Source organism: Glandiceps talaboti, chromosome 12 (assembly GCF_964340395.1).
Source record: "Glandiceps talaboti chromosome 12, keGlaTala1.1, whole genome shotgun sequence".
NCBI lineage: Eukaryota > Metazoa > Hemichordata > Enteropneusta > Spengelidae > Glandiceps > Glandiceps talaboti.
The window spans coordinates 10675817-10702586 of record NC_135560.1 but is presented as its reverse complement, the minus strand read 5'-3'; the positions used below and the strand labels follow the sequence as shown (position 1 = coordinate 10702586).

General features: G+C 34.5%; 1 protein-coding gene across 1 annotated transcript; it reads left to right on the top strand.

The window, feature by feature from the left end:
• Window positions 1-817: 817 nt before the first annotated feature.
• On the top strand, window positions 818-25912 carry LOC144443165 (3-hydroxy-3-methylglutaryl-coenzyme A reductase-like). Its single transcript, XM_078132537.1, has 19 exons — window positions 818-1002; window positions 11070-11244; window positions 12069-12180; window positions 12969-13056; window positions 14482-14566; window positions 14939-15151; window positions 15854-15973; window positions 16456-16607; window positions 17224-17417; window positions 17733-18064; window positions 18552-18746; window positions 19917-20075; window positions 20778-20863; window positions 21289-21466; window positions 21855-22025; window positions 22465-22605; window positions 22986-23144; window positions 23608-23762; window positions 24458-25912. The coding sequence occupies exons 2-19, from the start codon at window positions 11083-11085 to the stop codon at window positions 24594-24596; spliced, it is 2841 nt and encodes a 946-aa protein (XP_077988663.1). The 5' UTR covers window positions 818-1002; window positions 11070-11082; the 3' UTR covers window positions 24597-25912.
• The last annotated feature ends 858 nt before the right edge of the window (window positions 25913-26770 follow it).

Sequence of the window (26770 nt, the reverse complement as noted above, 5' to 3'; positions counted from 1 at the left end):
AGAATCATTATATATATATATATATATATATACTAGATATGCATATATATGGTATTGGAAGTCTCCACACACTTAACTCGGTACGTCGTTGTTACATTATTGTCAGGCACAGTGCAAAGAAGTTCGTTGCATCATCAAATTTAAAGTGAAAACCGGTAGATTTAGCATAATATTTTACTGGTTTTAGTGGTTAAAATAAATCTTTTGGAAATTTACATAGTAATGGTTAAACTTTCAGTTTGACAATTTTACTTGCAATCTCCAGTGTTTATGATGTTCAACAAATGCTCAGCGGTACGAACTTTGAATGATGATATAGGCCTGGCACAGTGGTAAGCTAGTACATGTAAGGTAAATGATCGCACGTGAATGTTGCATATATAATCCTTTCATCAAACGGTAGATAAACTTTACAGTGCATGTACAGTGTATTACGACACAGACGCTGTCCAGTTGTTGTCTTTTGTCACTCCTTGACAACTTATGAAAAATCTGTGTTCTACCATACTGTATTTTCTACTGACAGCTGAGAGTGGAAGAACTGAAGGAAAGGCAAACATTTGAATGTGTTTTATACGATAGCCGAGAAGGCAATTTTATATGTAGATATTGGCGCAATAAAGTTTTGCATATTCTGATTTTAGTATATATCTAATAAATTAAAGAAAATCATGAGTTTGTTGAGTTGATATGAGGACTAGTACGAGCAAGCTGTCGTATGTTTGATAAACATCAAAGTGTTGAAGGGTTTGATCGCTTTTTATGAGTTTCCTAAGCGGCTTTATATCGCAATGCACGATGGGAGTGTCGTGGTATGACGTAAGTTCCCGATTTACGCCATGATCGAAAGCAAGATGTACACGAAGAGGTGACATTGGCCGATTCAACACTGAATATTTTTATAAGCAAAACAACAAGGAAGACAATTTTAAGGCAGTCGGACATAAAAGAACGTACGGTTGGGGCGGAAGTGAATTTTATTTAATTTGAATCAAGAACTAGGTGAGAAATCATTTTTTTTATTTTTAGCATTCGACAGTATTAAATTTGAATTTTGAAATATTCTGATGAGTGATGTTATATTTGATATTTCTAAGGTTGTAATTTTGTTTTGTTTAATAATCGTTGATTTAAGCGTTTTGTTTGTTATAAGCCGAAAAAATCTAAATGTAGTCATCTGTGTTCATCGTACTATGAATAATGTAGCGTTACGCATGTTACGTAGAGTACCGGTAGACTGTGTAGTGTAGGAAAGATGACATTGAACTTCGCAGTTAGTTGTGTGGTATGATTACATATGTCGGAAACCCAACAGACCATTTTTTCGTGAAGTTACATATAATTGTTCACGGATTTATCCATGAATTGTAGTAAATGTTGCGTGTTGGTGAAATTCGATGTCTTGTAGCCGGAAGTTGACAATTCTTTCATGTGTGATTGGCCAGCTGGATTGTAGGTTTGTGTTTAGCAACAAATTTAAATAACAATTATATGTTGTTTTGATGTTAGTGTCAATATAGTGATATTCACAGTGTTCACAGTTCTCAGTATATTTGCATATGATCAATTTTTACAAAGAAGCACACCGCATAGACTTACAAGTGCACACTGACACAGGTACAGGCACAGGCTGTACATGCATGCATGTATGTATGTATGTATACAGACAGACAGACAGACAGACACATACATACATACATCATACATGTCACACACACACACGTACAAACATACACACACATACATACATACATACATACATACATACATACATACATACATACATACATACATACATACATACATACATACATACAGAAATACATACATACATACATTGTACATACATACATACATACATACATACATACATACATACATACATACATACATACATACATACATACAGAACATACATACATACATTGTACATACATACATACATACATACATACATACATACATACATACATACATACATACATACATACATACATACATACATCACACAGACATATACACACACACACACACACACACACACACACACACACACACACACACACACACACACACACTTGTGTAGGCATATATGTCATATTATTATAACACATCCAGCTAATACAAATGTATGTTTCTTGTATTGTTTATGGGTTACTTAAAAAAAATTATAATATTTAAAGAAATGACCAGAACAGTTCTGCGTATATTGTCATGTGACCAATATATTTACGATGATAGCAGTGTGTTTTGCTTAGTTTTGATATGAAGGTTCAGGGCTTGAAATTCGGTTTTTTTCTTGGTAGCCCAGGTGGGCTACCATCTTTAAAAATTGGTAGCCCGAGAGCAATGACTGGTAGCCCATATCCATGCATTCCTAAATTAATGGTGTCTGTGTATATATGTAACTATATGATGTATTGAATTCGATGATTGATTGAATATTAAACTTAAGAGTCACGTTAACACGTTATTTGTGTGTATTACATGCCATATTTGACATTGGGAACGCAATTTTTTGCATGTATGTGTCTCTGGGGACGTGTCATAAAGAGGGACCCCGTATGAGGCTTACTGTTACAACGTACGGTTATCATTGCAATGAAGAAAAACCATGAAGTCGCAGTTCGTACTTGTAACTATTATCTAAATCTCTTGGTGCAGTGAGACCTGTAAAATTTGAATATGATTCAACGTATGGAAAACGTTTAAACAGTTTCATAAGCCCCATGGCCATTTCCTGATGTGGAGACTACGTCTTGGGTAGTTTAGAAACGATGTGCTGTTATCATTATCTATCCACGTGATTGGTTACTTATTAACAGACGGGTTAGACAGGATTTGTATCAATACATGACGACCATTACGGCAAAGCCCCTTCCATTCATGGGCGAAGGGATAATCAAACAGAGTCTAAGACCACATCAGCAGACAGTCCATGCTGAAAACTTCACTCATATAAATTCAAATCATCATGTCACCATTTCATTCTCACTAAAACTTCAACTTTCTTTTGAGCTTTGCTACTACTATACTAGATCGAATGCATTACGTGAATTTACCATTCACCACTGCATGCTCTCAGGGGTTGCGTGAGCGTGGTTTACACACGGAATGTTTTAGGCATCGTTCAAGAATAAAAGAATCTGTAGGTGTATACCAAGTTAACAGTTCTCATTAGAATAAAATTTTATCAAACACCACTACAACTGTGTCTCTGTCAAGTTGAAAGTTAAAGCTGTCATTCATGTAATGGAATTTAGTTACTGCAGTGCTGTACCGAGAGTGTACTGTACTCCGACTCCGAGAAGAGCCGAAAGGGCCCGGGCCGAAGAGCATATTTCCAGAGAGTGATTACCATGGGAAATTGAAAGTACAGAAAGATAACATTAAATCGCTATACAGAATATTGTTGCATATAAATGTTTTGTTGTGACATTTTGGAAGTACAAGCTGTGTATACGATGAACGGAAGAATGACGTGTACAGTGTACATGTATTTCGTGTACATTTGATATACATGTAGTGTGGATGCAAATTTGGAAAAGACGCACAGATTTTGACGCTAATTTTGGCGAGAACACGTCCCACAGGACTGCGACCTCGGAGGCCCCCGACCCGGGAAGGTGTCGGAGTCAGGGTGTCACAGTTTCATTCAAAACTTAGTAGCCCAATTGGGCTACCACTCACATAATTTGGTAGCCCAGAGACAAACATTGGTAGTCTGTGGACGCGGGACTACCGCGAATTTCGAGCCCTGAGGTTTAGCATGGGAACCTCAATAACAGAGTAATCTGGAACCTTCTGTAGATTTCCCAATACCTTACCATAAGTTTTGATAGGTAATCCTGGTAAAACATATTTTTTTAGAGGAAACTCAACTAGCTTACAGATGTACTAAACTGTCTTTATAATTACATATAACAACTTTGTTGTCCTAGTTGATTCAGATTTTAACAACTTTATAATTTTTTGTAATTGTCAATTGACTTCGTAATCACGCATGTGTACAGTTTTATTAGAATGCAGCAATATATACAAAAAAATGACAGTGTACTAATAGATTTAAATAACAAGACTGCATAGTTAGTATAGTTCTGATGAATTGGAACTTTCCCTTCCTGTCAGCTAATAATAATCATGTTTGCTTCTTTGTCATCCCATTGTGAGTAAAATTGTATTGAAGGAATAAAACAATTGTTATGATTATACTGTCCCAGTATACTGTACATAGATTGACAAACAAATTGAAATTAGATAGAAACTAATTCCTGTTTCCAGTGGATCCTAGTGATGATGTTGCAATTCCTTTGACTCGTACACCATGTAATTCAAACAGTATGTCTATCAAATAACGCCATAACAAGTGGTTGCCTGTGTTCATGTGTGCTACATGTGTGCTTCATCTGTACTACAACAATACTTAAGTACATGTTGTTATAATTACATAAGGAAATACATCAACATAATCACATTGTCTTTTACTGTAGAAATAATTCATTCCTGTACTTTTGAAATTGATCAAGGGTTCCAATTAGAGTAATTTTTGCCTGTTCATTTGCTGGCTTTACCATTAGTGACATAGTGATACAAGAACTAATTATAATATTACTATGTTTTACGGACCTGATGAATGTATTTTATTAGTGAAGATATTGTCTTGTACTGTTTCACATAGACATTTCAACTGACTGAAAATTGGTACGTGTACATTGTTTTGCAATCTGTTAGTTTATCACTAGAAGTAAAACTGCCATCGGGTGAATTGTGATTATCTATGGCCTGTATAACACTGACCTCTTCAATCTCCTATTACATCAATATGTTATCCTTCTATCAAGACTTTATTATGTCATACTGGTATCTCTCACCTTTGACTCCACGTGAGCTGAAGATGGGCGTGAAGGCTGTGGAAGTGCAAGATTGACAAGGCCAGGCAGTTCATTCTTTTGAGAATCCATTGTTTTTATTATCATGAAGTAAAAAGAGATAATGTGATGAACTGTCTGTTGGAAGTAACATACTTCCAGTTACTTCTACACGGGATAGTTTAGCTTTGCCCTATTTCTGTGTTTTTGTTGTAGTAAACAATACTAATATACTATAGTTTATAATGTAATGTAATGTTTTGGCGTGTAATACCTTGAGTGATGGTGATATAGGCGTAACTACCGGGAGTGCACTCACTTAGTGACCATGTACACTCCAGTATGGTACTACAATTTCGTTTTTTCTTCAAAATAGGCTTGAACCTAGTAATTGTCATTGTACTCTCCATGTATTTTGACATTAGGTAGGGCGCTTTTAAGACATCAAATCTAAAACTGCATGCTATTTTCAAAAGAAAACTAACACTCACTAGCGAAGGACTCCCCTTTGATTGTGCCCCCACATGGTGAATCAGAGAAAACTGGTTTGTGACTTACATGTTTTTAGGAGATGATTCCCAGGTGTTAGTATCTTATTTAATTGTTTCAGTTTTTGACTTATCTTTATCCTACCCATGACTTATTTCTTTATTTATTGTTTTCTGTTAACATCGTATCTACTGACTTTTGGCAAAAACAAAATGTCTTTTCAATTGAATTGTTTACTACTCTTATAATATTTACTCACCATTTGCTGTCATGATCTGAACTAGTACTAGTAGGCATTTTTTATCATGTTACTTGCACCCAAACCTATTTACCATGCATTGTGCACCCTGTATTTTACTGGGCATCTGTCCTTAGTGATCATCTCTGGTTTAAAATACACTTATAGGTATAATTATCATATTATTTAAGTTATCATAATCATATTCTATTGTGTGCCTGTGTCTTTTGTGTGAAGCTTGATATAAGTAGGTGCAACCATGTAGTGTAATCACTGGGTTGATTGTCCAGTGGTCAGTGTACATGTATGTAAAAATGGAATTTCCGGGGTTAATGGGTGTGTTTCAACAATGTGGATGCTTTCTGCTCTATCTACTATCGCGAATGAATGAGTTCTGCAGGTGAGATCAAATATTCAAAATTAGTTGTATAATTGTTATTTTCCATCAAGGAGAGTCTACATCCTAATTTTGTGAATGATACGTTGACAGCTATTCTTGTTGGATTGACATTGTGATTGGCAGTGTGCCTGCTGATCACATTAAAAAAAAAAATTGTTATGTGCCAAAATGATATACAGATAACTGGCTTTTCTTGTGTTTTGAATCATTACATAGTAAGAGGTGGGTGAACACTAAATTGCTGTGTTACAAAAATTATTGTAGTATATCAAATTTGCTGTGTGGTGGGCACACTGCTTGGTGGTGCAGAAAAACTTGTAATGATTGTTTTGAGACAGATATCAAACTAGAAGGCAAGCCCACCATTGTTGTTCATGGAAAAAAATTATAATTTATGCTGTCAATATTCTTTAAGTGTAAGATTACGTTATCATACATTTGTCGTAGTTATTTGAATCATTTGACATCTCCTGCCTATAGTTCGACATTTTCCAAAGTGTGAACACATATACACAAAAGTTTTTTATCACACCCTACGTACTGGTAATCAAATTAGAGGGTAGGTTGGGGTGTGGTGTTGGTGTTGGTGGTGGTGTTGGTGGTTGTAGTTGTGGGGGACCCCTTTTTGGTTTAAAAAAAATGATAGAAAATACAAAGAACTTAGAAGTGAACTATGTTTAACAGATATTGAGATCTTGATCTTCAAGTTCGTGCATGAGTAATGACATGGAATAGCGACATTCTGTGGTAGTTTTGAGTGACAAAATGGAAACTCGTATAAAATCTTGGAGATTGCTGGGTGTTTACATGTGAGACCAATTCTTCTTTATATAATTCAGCCTTTTGTTGCAGAAAATTGGGAATATTTTACACACACAAAAATGTAATGCATTCATACACAAATTTCTGTTCTGCATAGATCTATTATAAATTTCTAAGTGTACTAGTATTAGGATGGTTGAATCTATGTTTTGATAGGAATCTGTGAAGCAGGAGTGATTTCAGCATAGACTAACCTAGAGTTCAATAATGTGGGGTCTTTTTGGTCTTTTTTTTTTTTTTAGAAAATAGGGTAGGGTGGGGGAATGGCAAGAGCCAAAATTCCATACATGTCTGTGACGTGGCGTTTATTGAAAGAACAAAAGATTTTACAAAAGTAACCACTTGGGGGCAGCAGCAATGGGGCAGTGATCAGATCATACCCTTCAGTTTTCATTTCCATTAGTGTGAAATACTCTTTGACAAGTGTTCTTAAAAAGAAAAAAAGAAAAAAATTGAAGAAAAGAAAAGTAATCTGTTGTAAAGTCATGTAAATCAGAGCTAAACCATCTTTTCATGTTAGTACCTCATGTGAGTGCAAGGGATTTACATAAAATATGTGCAGTAATATATCTTGAATGAAATATGATCATATGTACACTAATATAATTTAGGATTGTAATGGTGTGATCAGCTGTACACTTTATAAATATATTGTAAACTTGGATATTTTTGCTAAACTTATTTTCATGTCGGGGAAACCAAAAATGCAAAAATAGTTACTAGTGACTAAAATGTCTTCATTTACATGAAAACAAGTCTGGTAATTAGTAAAAATTAGTCTTTGAGAACTTGCTGAAGACTGTAAACTTCTAGTAGCAAAACTATCTAGGTTTACAGTGGTGTTTGTTATACTTCCATGTTCCAATGTAAGTAGCGCTTACAGCATGACAGAACATGTGAGTTTGTTTAACTATGGTTTGTACTTTGTTCCTGTTATGTAAGGGGATTATGTGTGAACAGGTTTTGTCTACTCATGCTATTGGTGAATGACATTACAATAGATGAGATGAAATACTTTAATAATACATGCTAAGATTTGTAAATTTAACTGCACAAACTCTCAGAACTCTTTGAAGTAGACCTGTTGTGGAATTAATTTTAGATTGAACTTCCAGAGTAGGATGAAACAGAATGTCGTTGCTTTCTGTTTACACATTTGAAAATAACAGGGTCTTGAAATTGAAGGGAATTTAAATTAATTTCTATAGATATTGCCATCATTTTGGCATTAACCTTTCAAATGTCAGATTTGACCTGTCAACTTTGACCCATTGTCTGTAAGCAGGACAGCCAGATTGATCAAAATAGTTTGGGTATTTTTTCATTTTGAACGTATATTTTTGTAAATTGCCTATTTCTTTTCAAGTTTTCCTTTATCAGTAATTTCAAACATCAAATGAAAATACTTCCAAGTTTTTTAATTTGTTGCTTCTGAAATTATGTGAATTTCATTCTAAAACTTTAGATTGATTGCTTTTCAGTTTCTGGTGAAAAATCATGTAAGATATTTCACTTTCTTCAATGGTTAACAAATTGAAATAACACCAATTTATATATTTTTTGACCTAAGAAATATTGTACATTGTGATACAGTTTCAAAAATCTGTGAAGGAAATTACATTTTTCCATTGGAATCCCAGCAACACAGAAATAAATGATAACAATAAAACATGCATATAACATATGCTTAGACATGTGACTAACCCTCACTGTTATTGAGGGGTAATTTTGACTGATTGGTGTGGAGAAAATAGAGACAACTACACTGACATATATATGTTATTGCAGAATTCTTCTAATAAAACATGGTCGGGCAAAAGGTAAAATTGTAATACAACAGAAATGTGGAACAAAACTGAAATGGAATAGTCCAACCTGAATAAAGAGTGTTACAGCATGCTCTGAGCATGCGGAAGGTATCCCCAAACTTACCAAAGAAAATATTTGCATATGAAAAGATGAGCTGATGGATGTCCACCAATCATAAACGATGTAGCTAGTGGAAATGTACATTTGCTTGCACGTCTGAGTCTCACAGTGTGTGCATGCTCACATCGTGGACTCAAACCCATGGTAAAGTCCATTGATAAGTGGAGGGAGAAAGTACATGGGATGTGAAAATCATGAAAATTAAATTTGGTTTTTTTGTAAAGAAAACTAAACTGACATGACAAATAGTCCAGTTTTGCAATACCACATGTATGTGTCAGATTTGATTACTATTGAGAACTTGAACGAGAAATGGAAATGTTATATATTTTAAAGTGATGTTGAAGTAGGGATGAAAATGGAATTGTCCAAAAATGACAGGGATTTTTAGTATGGGGTGAGGTGATGATGTCACAAATGTATAAAAGCTCTGCATGATTAATCAACAATAACTTCAATCAATTGCAATTTTGTGTTCAGTGCATTCTGCAAAATTGTTCAATTTTGAGCTCATTTTGTGACAAATTGACAACGCACATAAGTAAAATTTGACCGATTGACTTTTTTATGTAAGGAAACCTTATAATCAAACCATGGTGAGGCGACTAATGTAATACATGAATAATTAATTAGGGTAATTAATATTCATGAGGGCAGTGGCCTGATGTTGGCATGACGGTTTGCCGGTGAAATGCTAATGTTGGGAAAAAAAGGATTTCTGTGTATCACTTGAGAGAGAGGTGCTGGGACAAATGGACAAGTAAAAACAACGTAGCTTCTCTATGCTCTCAAGATCCAAGATTTTACAATCTGCTCAATCTGCTTGAATTAACGTCTCCCAGGAAAAAATTATCAATTTCTTATCTCATATTACTGGTTGTTTGAGTCAAGGAACAAGAAAGATGCAGCTACATAGGTGATGTGTTGTCTCTCATATTTCTATTTTGTAGAGAAAAAAGGATAAGCTGTCTTTTTTAATGATCTATTTTTCGTTCTATTTATTTGATGCATTACTTGCCTGCATAAATGCATTTTATATCCAAAAGGTGCATAGGTAAAATGTCACTCTAATACATATGACAAAATGTTCTGTAAAAATGTATGAATTATTTGAGGTGGAGTCCTCAGCATGCTTATGCTTAACATTACAAATGTCAGTGTAATGAATCTGTATCAAATCAAACAGCATAGTGCAAGTAAAACTGCAATCATAACTGTATTATTTGTAGTACACTGAAAATAGTTCAAGATTTCACAGGATATGTTTCCTTTCACAAAGTTCAGTTTAGATTATAGTAATCCCGTGATCTTGATTGCTTGACTTTTTGGCAAATCTTTGAGTTTATTATTGTATTAGAAGTTATTTGTCTTTTAATAGTTTGCTATATATATATGAATTCAACGATGTTTCACCTACCATGCATGATGCAATCATGTACATATGTACATTTTGGGAAGTATCGTATATACATGTATGTAAAAAGAACGTGATGTATGGCTGTCAAGAAACCACCTTACGAATGCCGTTCTACAAAAACTGTACTTGTCATCAGAGTTTTTTAATGTTGAAAATAATGATTGTGTTTGGTATATAATAGTGAAATACTTTATTTGATTTAAAAGATTATATCTTTTATGTGTAAGTCTGCTATTTGCATTGATTTGATAATGGTTTACAACTATTTTGCTAATGACATGTGTGGATTTGCGAAACCTTGCAGGACAAGCTTTCATGATCATTGTATGTAGTACGTACCATACAGAACAGACTGTCGAGACATAGCCAAACTAGTTGTCTGCAATCATAACATACAAGAGATTGCCAACCTAGTATTTTTTTATTTATTTATTTATCTTATAGAGTTTTCAGTACTTCAATGTTATGTTTTAGGACGAATGATTTTCTGTTCCTTGAAAAGTTGTAGCTGTGTTATGAATAGTGAATATTTAGGTAATTGTGGTCGACATCACTGAGTTTCTATAGGAGTCTGAGTTTCTACAGGAATTTCATGAAAGTGCGAATATATTTTGTACATCTCCAGTAATCTCAAAAATACAGAACATGCTCTTCAGTCTTTATATCCTTAAGTCTATACATGCCTCCGTCATGGACAAAGCAAATGCAATCTTGTCGTCAGCAGTCGTCATAGACAATGGCTGATGTATGGATGATGTAACCGAAAAGACAATTCAAACAGGATTGTACCAAGATAGAGACTACGTGATCAAAGTTTTCCATTTTGGGACATGTTTGCATAAATCTCAATTCATAAACCAGACATAAGAGAAAGTAATTGAATATAATTTTGTGTTTTGTTAACAGACTAGGACACAGAATGTTGGCTGGACTTTTTCATATGCACGGACGGTTCTGTGCGAGCCATCCATGGGAGGTGATAGTAGGAACGTTGACTGTTACTATCTGTATGGTGTCTATGAATATGTTTACGGGTAATGATAAAATTTGTGGCTGGAACTACAATTGTTCTGCAGATGAGGTAGGAATGGGTTACTTCCTTTTATGTTATGCTAGTTTATTTAGAACATTTCATCACAGAATCTGGCATTGCAAATTACTGTTTGCACCTTTGAATCACACATGTCTAACATTAGTGTATTGAAAATTCATGAAATAGTTTAGTTTAGTACATTGAGTCAACACCCAAAGTTCTTGTTACATTTAACAATCAGATATACAAATATTAAATCACATTGACAAATATTAAATTAGAATTAAAATGATTCAAAAAAGATTTAACACAATGTAGTATTTAACCATAGCTGATAAACTGTGCATATGAAAAATTTGCAAAAATCAGAAGAAAAAAAATTGGACATATTAGATCAAAATACTTCCTTCCAGAAATGGATTTGGCTGCTAGAAACCTTATAGAAAATGGGTAGGGGATGAAATGTGTGCCAAAATCTTATAAAAACAAGTTTTAGAATTTATGAAAAAGTGATGTGTATTGTATGTGTTGTTATACATACATACATACACAGTGTTTTTGCTAAGGTTTGGGAACCCCGGTAACAGAAAGGGGGAAAGAGGTAAAACTGGTAGTGCTTCCCATGCAATGTATCATAGTTTAGGTGGGGAACCCCGGTAAAATGATGTGCGAACCCCGGTAGATTTTACCTACTTACCGCCCTTAAATAAAACACTGCATACATACATACATACATACATACATACATACATACATACATACATACATACATACATACATACATACATACATACATACATACATACATACATACATACATACATACAAATTGAAATATTACTAATTTTATAATTTTGATCTTTATCTTTCAGGATATAATGAGTTCAGATGTGATTATTATGACAATAACGCGATGTCTAGCAGTCTTCTATATTTATCTACAATTTCGGAATTTACGAACTATAGGTTCCAAATATATTCTGGGTAAGTAAAAGAAATAATTAGATTTCTCTGTAGATTGATGTAGTCTAGATTCAGTCAAACCTGTCACGAACTGTGCGTGACTTTGGTATTCTAACAATGAGAAAGAATTCTTGACCATTCAGTGCTTAGTAACAAAAGATTTCAAAAGGTGTCATGGAAAATACTTGTTCTTGTCTGTGTTTTCACCACGCTTTGAAAAATTTGTTCTTTTTGAAAAGTGTAAAATGTACGTAATCAATCACTTGCACATAGGTATTTAAAGGTCACATTCCATCAGTCTACTTTCTATGTACAAAGAAACTCGTACCCGGATACTTACCCGGATACTCTCGTATAGTGAATGCGATCTCACTTTTTTTAAAGACTTAACAATAGCCAAGGAATTTAAACATGGAAGTAAACTTGAATATTTGATTTTTAAGAGATCTCAGGACTCTGCATTGTGTGAGTTTTAAAGAGATTGTATGACTTCGTCATGTATGAATATGAAAAAGTCTGAACCATGATGCCAAAATTTTAGTACTTATTTTAGATAACAAATTATATTTCATCATGGTATGGTAAACAAGGTAGCAATTCAAGAAAGTCGGCAAAATTCCTAACACTTTGAACAGAGTGTAGAATAAATAAACTTACATTTACAAACTTACTTACAACTTAAAATAGATAAATTTACAGTTTTCACACTAAGTATTATTTATGTTGTGATTAACTGTGCAGTTGTCAAGTTCATTGTTATCAATGTTGCAATATCTAACTGAAAATGGTGTGTCATTTTTTCTTCCCAGGTATTGCAGGCCTATTTACAATGTTTTCAAGTTTTGTCTTCAGTACCGCAGTTGTAAATTTTATGGATAAAGAAGTCACTGGCTTGCAGTAAGTGTACTTGACTGTTTGTCTATATATTGGACCCTGACTTGACCTTTGACTGTCCGAGTCAAAATATAACCAAAAAAAAAAAAAAAATTCACCCAAAAGTCGCATAGAAGTAAAGTGTTCGAGGGAAGGGATGGGGCTGTGTTCTACGAAGACTTGTTTCTTTTCAATTGTTCCCTTTTTCATCTTTTTAAATGTAGACAGTACGGTATAAATCCTTCCCAAAAGAAAACTTTACATGAAAAAATCAAATTTTTTAGTACAATGTATGTGTGAAACCACGTCCAAGGTGTTCCTGAAAGGAACAATTTTGATTGAATGTTTTACATGGAAAAGTTCTCAAAATGGTTGATGGCACAGTTTTTGTCTTTTCACAGTTATAATTATAAATGGAGGTGATCACGGGTGTATGTGAAAAAACAAATGGCAAATACAAAAGGCCGTTTCTGTTTGTTCCGCAGTGCTGTTTTACAAATAGGCTCACATTTATTAATGTAGTGAAAATTTATGTCAAAGATAGAACTGACAAAAAAGGGAAAGTTGCAAGAGTGATGACTAAAGTCTAAGAAATTGTAATTTTAATACAGTAATTGCCAGACTGGAACTACATCGATGGCTAGACTGACTGGATTGATTGTTATAGATCAATTAAATTGATGAAGTGGTATTTCAAGGTTGATTGATGACAGTTTCTTTTGTTGTGGTAGCTTTGTTCCGTAGATAGCATATCATTATCAGACATCAACTCATTAGACATCTATACACGTCTATACTCTAAAAAGAAATTTACTGAACGTCTGTTTTCCATGACGTAGGGTAACCTTTGTAGTTTGGTTTGATGTTCATGTCCTGTGTGTTTTGTTAGTGTTGCTACTGTCTGGCTGATCACCTCATTTCTGTTTGCCAGTGGTGGAGTTAAACAAGAGGTGGAGTCTTGCCTATGTGTCATCTTGTTGTCACACCATTGCAATAAAGGTGTGATGTCATAGAGGCCACCTAAGTTAGAGATTAACTTGATTTGTCTGGAATTTGACACAGATACATAATTTCTGGGTCAGTAGTGTGCTTAGACTGAAAGATTCATGTGGTCTGCACTCTTGTTCACCATAAATAAACTAACAGGAGCGTACACGATGATGAATTTGATTTTCCCTTGTTTTGTTCTTCAATCTTCCTTTATTAAATGGGTCAATTTCTGTGGTGAAATTTTCCTAACTTCCATTTCAATTAGACTGATTGCTTCATTACTACATTAATCAACCACTTCAACCATGTTTTACATGTGTGGATCATACAATTTACCCTGTGTGTTCTTCAGCCCTCCTATAAATGGATCACTTTCCTCATCCTCCTGGTGAGATTTGTGACAGTGTTTCGATAACTACATACATACTTATATTATCTGTATATGACTTTTATTTACAGCGAAGCGTTACCTTTCTTCCTGCTATTGATAGATCTATCTAAAGCTAGTGCCTTGGCTAAATTTGCTTTGAGTGCATCATCACAGGTAATGTTTTAGCTTCATCACATACTTTACAGTCACAAGAACATTTTGCATCTACCTTTTATTTGCGAGATGAAAAATTATTAACCCATCATACTTTGGACCTTCAGCAAGTCACAGAGTCAGAGCTATATTTGACGACAATTTGCACATTTCTCTGTCAATAGATTTAGTAATTTGTTAGTGAATACATATTTTGAGAAATTTTAATTGCATTTTGAAATAACAGAAGTTCCTTATCTTAGACTGTTTCTTATCTTAGACTGTTTCATTGACTGTATTTGATATTTATTTTGTCTGTTGTCTTTGAAATTGAAGTGAGGGATAATGTATTGTGAAATAACAAATGCTTCTCAATCTAATTTTACTGTACAGACTGAAGTTCGTGAGAACATAGCCCGTGGTATGGCCATCCTTGGACCAATCATAACTCTAGATACAGTGGTAGAAGCGTTGGTTATCGGTGTGGGTACTTTATCTGGTGTCAGACAATTGGAAGTCATGTGTTGTTTTGGTTGTCTCTCGGTGGTTGCAAGTTATTTTGTCTTTATGACTTTCTTCCCAGCTTGTCTATCTTTAGTTTTGGAGGTAGGTTATCTTTTGAATTTTTATTGTGTGTTTTCTCCGTCTTTTATATTTTCTGCTTTGATACATCGTGTATGAATGCAGATGTTCACTGATTGATATTATGATGTTGATGGATATATTATGAATGAAACTTTTATGCAAATATTTTAGCATCATGTGGACACGTGATTGAATGGAGTTAAGCTGACGTAGATTTCCTACACTTTCAGTAGTGTCAGGCTTTAGCTCATTGAAGGGGTTGATCCCGAAATGTCAGCTATCTATCACTTTATTGGACTCAGTACATTTTATCTCATATATGCATGTGGTTGGATAGTTAGTGCTTGAGATCACTGGATTCTCAGTACCTGCAATAGAATTCTACCACCAAGATTTGTCATAAAAATAACGACTAATTCGATTTCTTGGTCGACACAATAACTCCTGCTCCAAGTGCTACACATGCAATGCTATGGGCACTTGTGAGAATAAGTTGACCATCTCATTCTATTGTGACCCTCTAACATGATGTAAAATGCTATTGCAGGTACCAAGAATTTCATGGTTTTTTTTTTTTTTTTGGGGGGGGGGGTATATTATTTTTGTGCTGGGAATTGCTCCCAGTGATTTTCTGTTATGCAGACAAATACACACACAATTCTACAGAGAATTTCATGTTCTTGGTTCTCGTTGACATTGTTTTTTATCCCTGTTCTTTGACAGTTGAATGAAGAAATGAAAGAAGGTAGACCAGTTTGGCAATTAAATCAGTTTGCCCAAGTCTTGGAAGAAGAGGAGGACAGGAAACCCAATCCCGTTGTACAAAGAGTCAAAGTTATCATGGTAAAAATATTTTATGATTATCACCATTATTATAAAGTTGAAAAAATTGCACATTTAGTATCTTCATACAAAGTAAAACCTGTTGTACAGAGAGTCATGTAACATGGGAAAAATATGTCAAAACTATTATATATATATGTACATTTGTTATCAGTTGTCTAGAGGAATTCCGGTTGTGTACCACCTAAAAGTCATTATATAACTGATTTTAAACAATGCTGTCTGTGAAATGTGGTCAATGACATAAGATCAGTACTACTATGTGCAAGGAGGAATTGTCATTCTAATTTTTGTTTGCATTTATGAATACACAAATAGTAAGAATTTCCGACTAGAATCATACCTCAGTCGGATATTTCAAAAATATGTATTTGATTAAAAAGCTTTTCCGCTAGAGTTGTGTATCAGTTATTCATATTTGTGTATTTTATTCTTGATGTGTGGTTTACCCCATTTTTTTTTCTCGTTTTGTGACAAAATAGTCTGCCGGGTTGGTTTTAGTACATGCACACAGTCGATGGATTGCAGCCTCTGGTGAAGCCACAGATCTCCCAAACAATAAGCCATTATTTGATTTGGATGAATCCAAACGAATACAACCAGATATGCCACTCTGGCAGTTCTACCTCTCAAGGTTAGTCTTTTCCGCCTAAATTATACATCGGTACTTCATAATTTCCATACTATTTTACAAAAAGTACTTTATAACTTTTGAAATCAAGCTTATTGAAATGTAGTAATGAATCATAAAAAAATGATTTTTTTTTTGGAAAAAGTTTTAGTTTTTGAAAAATTTTGAAGTGTATGACTGCAAAAATTACTGCTTATGTATTTGCTGATACCCTCTTTACAAAAAAACTCTAGATTTCTTTTACATTTTTAATTGAACTGAACCTTGAACCCCAAGTCTGTATTGAAGATAGAAAATGTCTGACTTCAGTTGGTACTTTTTTGTAGTGACAGTAAAACTTTTCATAATTTTACAACTGTTGTTGTCCATGTTTCAACTTTAAAATATTCTAAAATATTTAAATTTAATAGACCATCATGTATATATTTATAGCCCTTCAAATATGGATTTGAAAGTTCAAAATGACTGGTGTAGGATTTGTTCAGTAGATTTCTTGCTCAAAGATTGTTTTGAGAAATGCAATTTAATAATATCAAGTGAATATTAGGTATACACTGACAGTATGAAGTGTTCATATTATGTCCACTTTAATATACATTACATTTCTTTCTTACAACAGGGGTTTCACTATGAACATTGAACAGATTATCACCCTGGCTCTAGCTATCATATTAGCTATCAAATACATATTCCTAGAAAAAGTAGACTCAGCTATCCCAGGAATCAAGAAAGTGGTGACAGTGCTAACACCACCTTCCCTTACTGAACAGAAGTCGACCGTTTTCTCTTTAGAAGGAGAAAAATGTACAGAAGGTAAGACCTTCAACTTTATTTTAATCCCCAAATGAGCACTCTCTGGAGGAGGCTATTGGAATGATCCGTGTCCATCTTTAGGTCTGTTTGTTTGTGTACAGCCGAGTTTTTGACACACAATCAATTTCAATCAAACTTTGCACAAATGTCTGGCATTAGAGGGAACATGTGAACAGTGTTTTTTCGCGATCTTGATTTTCATGTTTGTACATTTGCATGACTGTCAACAAAAATTTTCATAGATTTGTAGTTATGGTAATTTGTGTCCAACAACAAACTTTTCTGATGTGTTAATTTTTGTTGCTTTGTATTTAGAAAAACAACAAACTTATAGTGGAATTGACACAACTGACACAGCACTTAGGAGAAGAGCATTTCAAGTACAAAGTAAACAATTACAAACAGTTGATGACCAGCTTCCGTCGAGGGACATAGAAGTTTCACAAAATACTGTGCAGCAGGAGAAGCAGAAAGCTACAAACAAAGCACCTGTAACTAAATTCATCGTTGGTGGCGATACTGACACTGATAATAGTGATGTTGATGATACTAACACTGAATCTGGTTCAGAATCAGCTACTGAGGGACCAGTGATTACGGAACCAAGACCACTAGATGAATGTGTCGCTATCTTGAACAACCCTGAGGTAAATTATCAAATTTTTGTACCTTTGAGGGTAACTCATCATTATTACAACTTTTACTCAACCTGAATATTTTGCAGAGAAAATGTTCAACTATTTTTCGTTAATTTTTTGCCCATTGACAGAATTGCCAAATATTTAACTGGAAAAGGTTCAGTCCATCTAATTAAATAAATTACAAGTCTACTAGTTGTTAGTAGTACTATGTACACTGGCTTGATGTCCATATGTAAACAATACGTATGAACTTAGTGTTTTGACTTAGATCATTTAATTATTTGTCAACAAATCATACATTTACCTGATAGGGTTTGATGACTTCATAATTAGAAAGTAAAGGAACATAAATAACTCAAAAGTAGAACAAATATTTTGAAAATGAACATTGAAAAAGGCATTCTGTTGTGATAATTCGTATCATAATCATAATAATATATAAACGTGATGATAATGTTAGCATTAAGGATATCCTTGTACTTTGATTCCATAGCGAGGTCCTTCAGAGCTGCTTGATGATGAAGTTGTTATGTTGGTTGAAGCAAAACATATTCCTGCCTACAAATTAGAAAGTGTTCTAGCTGATCCAGAACGTGGAGTTTCCATTAGGAGGCAGACATTGCTGAAAAAACTTGAAGGAGAACATCATCTACAAAAGCTGCCTTTTGTTAACTATGACTATTCACTTGTAAGTATGGTTTGGAAAGAAGTAGTTAATGTCTGTCTGTCTGTCTGTCTGTCTGTCTGTCTGTCTGTCTGTCTGTCTGTCTGTCTGATGGTGTGTCACTTCTACACTTTGTTCAAAGTGTTAGGAATTTTGCAGACTTTCTTGAATTTCTACCTTGGTTACCATACCATGACAAAATACTACTTGTTATCTAAAATAAGTACTAAAATGTTGGCATGGTTCCGTCTTTTTCACATTCATACATGACAAAGTCATACAATCTCTTTAAAACTCACACAATGCAGAGTCCTGAGATCTCTTAAAAATCAAATGTTCAAGTTTACTTCCATGTTTAGATTCCTTGGCTATTGTTGAGTCTTTAAAAAAAGTGAGATCACATTCACTATACGAGAGTATCCAGGTAAGTTTCCGGGTACGAGTTTCTTTGTACATAGAAAGTAGACTGTGATGGAATGTGACCTTTAAATACCTACGTGCAAGTGATTGATTACGTACATTTTACACTTTTCAAAAAGAACAAATTTTTCAAAGCGTCGTAAAACACAGACAAGAACAAGTATTTTCCATCATACCTTTTGAAATCTTTTGTTACTAAGCACTGAATGGTCAAGAATTCTTTCTCATTGTTAGAATACCAAAGTCATTCACAATTCCTGACAGGTTTGACTGAATCTAGGCTACATCAATCTACAGAGAAATCTGAATATTTCTTTTTACTTACCCAGAATATATTTGGAACCTATAGTTCGTAAATTCCGAAATTGTAGATAAATATAGAAGACTGCTAGACATCGCGTTATTGTCATAATAATCACATCTGAACTCATTATATCCTGAAAGATAAAGATCAAAATTATTAAATTAGTAATATTATTTCAATTTATGTGTGTGTGTGTGTGTGTGTGTGTGTGTGTGTGTAATGGATCAATTGATAAACTGTCTTTGTCATCTCACACTCTGCCATGTCACTAGCTCATCTGTCAGACTTAAATCTCTTGTCACTGAATAGAGAAGCAAGCATGTCAAAATGACCGATTAAAAAAAATGACAGTTTCAAATAATCATAAAAGACATGAGAGTGCTGAACTTTCACAACAAGAAGTTTTGGACATAAAAACAAATAAAGTTCATTCAAAAAATGTTCATCTGTTTTGACCTTTCACCTTCCAGGTATATGGTGCTTGTTGTGAAAATGTCATAGGCTACATGCCACTACCAGTTGGAGTGGCTGGTCCACTTCCATTGGATGGTAAACAATACCATGTTCCCATGGCAACCACAGAAGGGTGTTTAGTAGCTAGTACAAACAGAGGATGCAGAGCACTACAGGTTGGTTTCATGCTCTAGAAATTGATGACAATTTTGAGATTTTTACTCTGTCTCAGATTTTGTAAAGTTGGAAAAAACTATGTTTATGAATATTTTTGATTCTAGATTATACTGACTTGAGGTGTACTATAATGGGAAATATAAGATAACAGAGTTACCAGCAAAAGATTTTGTAACCTTTAGAATCACAGTTTTGTCAAAGATGGACATTGCTTCTTGACATCTTTTTAATCAACCACCCCCTCTCCCCATCCATATAATTGTTAATTCTCAGTACCTGAAATAGAATATTACTGCCTAGGCGCATCATTAAAATAACGAACATACAATTTCTTGTTTGACATCATAACTTTCGCTTCTCACGCTTCACATGCATTACTGTGGACACGCATGAGAATAAGTCAACGTTCTTGTTCTATTTTGACCCTGTAGCATGAGGTAAAATGTTATCGCAGGTACTGAGACTAGCAATACAATAGCATTCAATAGAAATTGATGTTTGAAAATTAACATGGGACATTTTCATACCGGTCTGATTAAAAATGATTCAAATCAAGTTTATATGATCATCAGTATAATTGATGACAGAATCAATCCTCACTGATATGATTTGATCAGACTTGAATAAGTTGATAAGATCATTTCAAACCTTGTGTCAATATATGAAATCATTCTACTTTTATTGTCTTATGACTTGTACAGATGAGTGGTGGTGCAAGGAGTAGTCTGTTAGCTGATGGTATGACTAGAGCTCCAGTTGTACGATTACCAAATGCTCAAATGGCAAGGTAAGTTTGTTTTATATTCTTTTGCAAAGTGTTTTGTTGAAATGTGTATGAAATGGGGGGAGGGAGGGAGAGAGAGAGAGAGAGAGAGAGAGAGAGAGAGAGAGAGAGAGAGAGAGAGAGAGAGAGAGAGAGAGAGAGAGAGAGAGAGAGAGAGAGAGAGAGAGAGAGAGAGAGAGTGAGTGTGTGTGTGTGTGTGTGTGTGTGTGTGTGTGTGTGTTGGAGGAGTGTAATGTGTATGAAATGTATGTGAAATATATTTGAAATTAATGATCTGATCAATATGATTCAAATCAAGTTTATGATCATCAGCATAATTGATGACAGAATCAATCCTCACTGATATGATTTGATTAGACTTTGTAAATGGCATCATTTCACACCTTGTGAATTCACAACATTAACCTCACTTATTTTGTGATTGACAGTGAAGTCAAGAGGTGGTTGGATGACCCTGACAACTTTGACCTTGTTGCCGAGAGTTTCAACTCCACTAGTAGATTTGCAAGACTACAGAGATTGCAAGTTGCTGTAGCTGGTAGACTCGTGTTTATACGATTCCAGTCTATCACTGGTGATGCTATGGGAATGAACATGGTATCCAAGGTAAGTCTAACTATTCTAACACCCTCTAATCATTAACATTTCCAATGCTTCAATTATTGAAACTTTCATGTAAAATTTCAACATTGTTACTTGTATGTCAAAAATTGTATTTGCTCAAATTTGTTTTCAAGAAATGTTTGCTGGAAAAACAAATTGAGTGTTTTATGTAATTGAAGGGAAGGGAAGACATGGTATTATAATATTCATAAATTATGCTGGCTCAAATTAGTTGGCAGTCAAGCAAACAGTAATAACTGCCATTCCTACCACAGCCACTCAAAATTGTCTGTGCCAGGGACCTGACTACAATCTATTATAACCCAGTAGTGAAAGACATCTCGTTTTTACAGGATTTATAATGGATTTTTTTATTTATGTTTTCGGACAGGGTGTTGAGAAATCATTACGTATCATGCAGGACTACTTCCCAGCACTTGAAGTTCTCAGTCTGAGTGGAAATTACTGTACAGATAAAAAACCTGCAGCTATAAATTGGGTGGAAGGACGTGGTAAATCAGTTGTGTGTGAATGTACCATTCCAAGTAATGTCATTAAACAGGTGAGTAAAGGATGTACACTCTAAATACAAAAGGTGTCATACAACATGCAACATGATGGATTATGCAATGCAATGTCCATGGCATGTTTATATTGGTTCTTATATAGTAGACTTGTTTACCACAAAATTCAGACGTCTGGTAACCTAATATGCTAATTCCTTACTAACACTAACATTGGGTTGTTGGTTGTTGGTGGCTCATATGCCTGTTACCTCCTCAGCCTGGGTTTGAACCTGCCAGGTGTTGGCTGGGGTTGATTAAATTTACCACGCTGTATTAAGTATGTGTCTTTTAGTACACTGACTTTTAGACAAAATTGTGGTCGCAAGGTAAATGCACTGACATGTCAGCCACCTCAATGTGTTGTTTTGGAATAGTACAATATGTGTAAGTTAATACATACAGTTGACTATATGATACATTTTTGTCTATTCACAGGTGCTGAAGACATCTGCGTCTGCTTTAGTAGAGTTGAATATTAGTAAGAATTTAGTAGGATCCTCCATGGCTGGAAGTATAGGGGGATTTAATGCACATGCTGCCAATGTTGTTACTGCCATTTACATTGCTACTGGACAGGTAAGCTTATTTATTTTTGTTTCATTATTTCATTTATCATCATTTCAGAGCGTTCTGAGTTGTGTTCTGAGTTGATTTGTGACTACAAAAGTCCTTAACCCTGGCTTATTTGATTGACTTCTGTCCAAGTGAAAATGAAATGTACATGTCAGTGGTGGTAAACAGCGCCCTCTGGTGGTGAGATTGATAATATGTACAAGTTCAGCTTACTCTACCCTGCAGACTAAGTTCAAAGCATTGCCCATATGATAAGTGCTAGGCGATATCTGGAAATTTGATTAAATTGTTGGCTATACTTACTGTATTTGAACAGTTGCACAGTCTCTCTAAAACAAGTGTTTTATTCAGATGTAAATGAAAGTGTTTTTGTTTGTGAACAGGATCCAGCTCAAAATATTGCCAGTTCAAACTGTATAACTTTAATGGAAACCACAGGGTTGAATAATGAAGATTTGTACATGTCATGTACCATGCCGTCAGTAGAGCTTGGTACAGTTGGTGGTGGTACCATCCTTCCACCTCAGGCTGCTTGTCTTGATGTAAGTATATCTACCTGAGGGGGAGGGGATGGGGGTGGGGTAATCAATATAGATTAGTACAGTGGGATGGCAGTCTTCCATCTTAGTCTGATTCTCTTGATGCAAGTATGTTTATCTACAGAAAAGAATGATTGGTTGATATCAAGTATTGACATAATATATAACAACTAACACAACAAAAACTTTATGCAGATACACAAGGCAGATACAACATTGTGTTAGGTGTACATTAGTTGCAAGACATGAAATTTGTAGTGAGTTAAGAAAGTGTTTGCTAAAACTTTTAAAAAGTGAATATGTTCCATGAAATATACCACATACAGATTATCAAATCAAGACTTTCTCCTTATAATATATTTGTTAGATTTTCTGTATTCCATCAAATTTTACAGCATTCTGTATTTTTTTGTACAAATGCTGTACACAGATATTGACACTTACGTTAACTCGTTTCTGTCTGTAGATGTTGGGTGTTAGAGGATCATCCATATCACAACCAGGTAAAAATTCACAGACACTGGCTAGAATAGTCTGTGGTACAGTCATGGCGGGAGAATTATCTCTCATGTCGGCATTAGCAGCCGGTCATCTTGTCAAGAGTCACATGAAACATAACAGGTAAGATTTTCATCTCCCAATCGTTGTTGTCCTGGTCATCAGGGTGTTTTTCGAGATCTGTGTAACTATGGTATGCTTTGATTTGTTGTGTCATGTGAGGGGATGCCGCGTGCATTGAATATATGGAAAGTAGTGGGATTTTTTTAAATATATGAATTGAAAAACCTTGATTCGTATAGTCATTGAAATATTGCAGTTCAAGAAATGATTACTTTTTACACAATGTAAAGTGTATGATACTTTGTAACTGAATCAAACAAAACCACTGGCACTTATTTAGTGTGACAGGCAAACAAGATGATTATTCATAAGATGCCATATGTTGAAAAAGCTTTGTTGAATTTGACAGTTGCCCCTTCCCGTGTATGTTACTGGTAATGTTCATCACAATTGCTAGCAAATAACAATTCATAGCATATATCTAATTCTTTGTATAAACAGTATTGGTTTAAAAATGAAGTGTTCTTGTCACACAACTAAGGCTTCTTGCCTGGTCAGTTTGACAGGCTGTGTCAAACTGACCATCTGAAAGTAATGCCAGTAAGCGGAGTTTTACAAACTCAGTCAATATGAACAGACGAAACATTACTTGTAAGTAATTAGACCCCTTGGTTATGTGACAAGAACTATGTATTACTATGATTTACCAACCTGATGATTGAAATATCTTGTATATTGTCTTCTTCATTTTACAGGTCAAGTATATCAATGAATATGTCAACAAATCTACCGGTTATATCTGAACAGAATGGAGATCAAAGTCACGCCCATAAACGTGCCATGTCTTTAGATTCAGCTACGATGCCTGGAACATGCATACAGAATGCTTCATAGTTCATCAACTTATTCAAACCAAGAAAACAATGACTACTATATAAAAAAAAAAAAACCACTGAAATAACATTTTAGCAAGTATTTTCACTGCTTGATGTATTTTTTGAGCATTTTTTAAAGGATTGTTTTTGTAATCTGGCATTTAATGCTCTTGAGGAAGGTTACTCTGGTTCAGTAAAGTTTTCTTTTTGTTTTTGTTTCTGAATTCTGAGATCCCCAGAACAGGTTACGGGAGCAGTATGTAAGAAGTTCTATGTGAGATTAGGATTAAAATCTATGTGAGAAAACAGTTGTCTGGCAGAGTTACAGAAAAAGTGAAAAAAAAAAAACGATCTTATGTAATCTGAAGGCTCCACTGATAAGATAACTCTAAAAATGAGAACGCGAGATTTGACTGTGGGATTCAGACTTTAGGCTTTTAAGGGCATTGCTGGTAAATATGGGTAACAGCATAGACCCTGTGGAGGGTCTATGGTACCAGTCAATTCTTCAACAGTTACAAAGTCCACAGGTCATCCAAATTAAAGCAGAAAGTAAAAAGATGAAATGTTCAAAATATTAGCAGGCTGTCCACTTGGTTTTGATGTGGAAGAAGTCTGCTCTAGTTATGTACTGAATATCGTGACGAACTTCATTGGCTATATTAAATATAACTCTGTGTGGTTATATTCTAAATTGTAAATTTTGCTCAGGTTGGAAATTCTTTATTTAAACCATACATGTTAGAAGTCTGCTGTTGGACAAATTTTACGGCATATGTGCATTATGTAGGAATAAAGTGGGTATTGTTTACAAGTTTATAAACATGAGTTCGAAATAATTGACTCAACAGTAATTTATTTTAGACTTCTCAAGCAGAGCGTATGAAATGTGCAATTTCGATTTTGATATTACTTGATATTGCATCTCTTTGTAAAAAAAAATAAAATAAAAGAAAGCGCAGGTGAATCTAATCTAGTCTAATTGTGGCTCTCAGTATGGTCAAAATTGCACACCTGTAAGAGCGCCACCACTGGCAGAAATTGTAAATCCGTTTGTTTCTATTAAATCCCCAGACTTATGATTTTTCTCCTATTTACAGTGTCATGGCTTGTGTCATAACTCTGCATTATCATGTCACCAAATTTTATATTTCTGAATGTGGAAAACAGACTGTAAATTTTGTACATTTGATTTTGTGTGTTTGTACTTTTTTTTTTGATCCAACTCTTAAGAAACAATGTAAATATATGTTATTATTTTCTGTGTTTTCAAATGAGTGAAATCAATTTGTCTTCAATGGAAAATTACAATGTACACTATTTGCTCTGTAAATGGCAACAAATAAATGTTTTGTTACAAAATATTTCTCGTAAATGTAATTTCTTTGTGTGTGTGCGTGTGTGTTTTTTTAAACATATTATTCCAAGTCCTAAAAAATGTAGAATTATATCTAGGTACTGGTGCAGTTCTCATTAGGCACGATATTCAGCTATAGCAGAAAAGTGAAACTATGACATAATTTATTTGTTACCAATAATTCAGGAAAAAGGTCCTCTCCAAGCCTCTGTGCAGATATTTAATCACGTCTTTTACACTTTGAAGACTCAGATTTGCTTTCCAAACAAGTTTTAGAGTGTATCTGTACACTGACTCGTCAAAATTGTTGTCATGGTTACAGACCGTGATACTTTAATGCATAGTACGAAATCATGATATGATTGGTATTGCAGAACCCAATAGATCACAAGACACCACGCCAAACTGATACCACTCCATCAGGAAACGTTTCCTGTTAGCTTTTAACATTTACTGTGTCCGACAGCCTTTCCATCCTTGTATCTTTATACTGTATATGTACAACTTAGTGTGTATGTGTGTCTTGTTTCGTATTAGACACACTGACTTCCAACGAAGACGCCACACTTTTCATTGGGGGGGGGGGGGGGGGCAATAAGTAGATCGAAATATACAATGCACTATATGAAGCCACAACAAACAATCTAGTGCATGTATCATGGCGATACGGTAAAATTATATTACGCCATTACTGTTAAAAATTGCATACATATACCCAAATTCGTCGCACTTTTCAAAAAAGCCATTCTTTTTTACCCGTCCACACTCTTTCCCATCCAAAATTACCAAAGTTAAAAACTTGCATACATATTTGTCGCACTTTCTCAAAAGACACC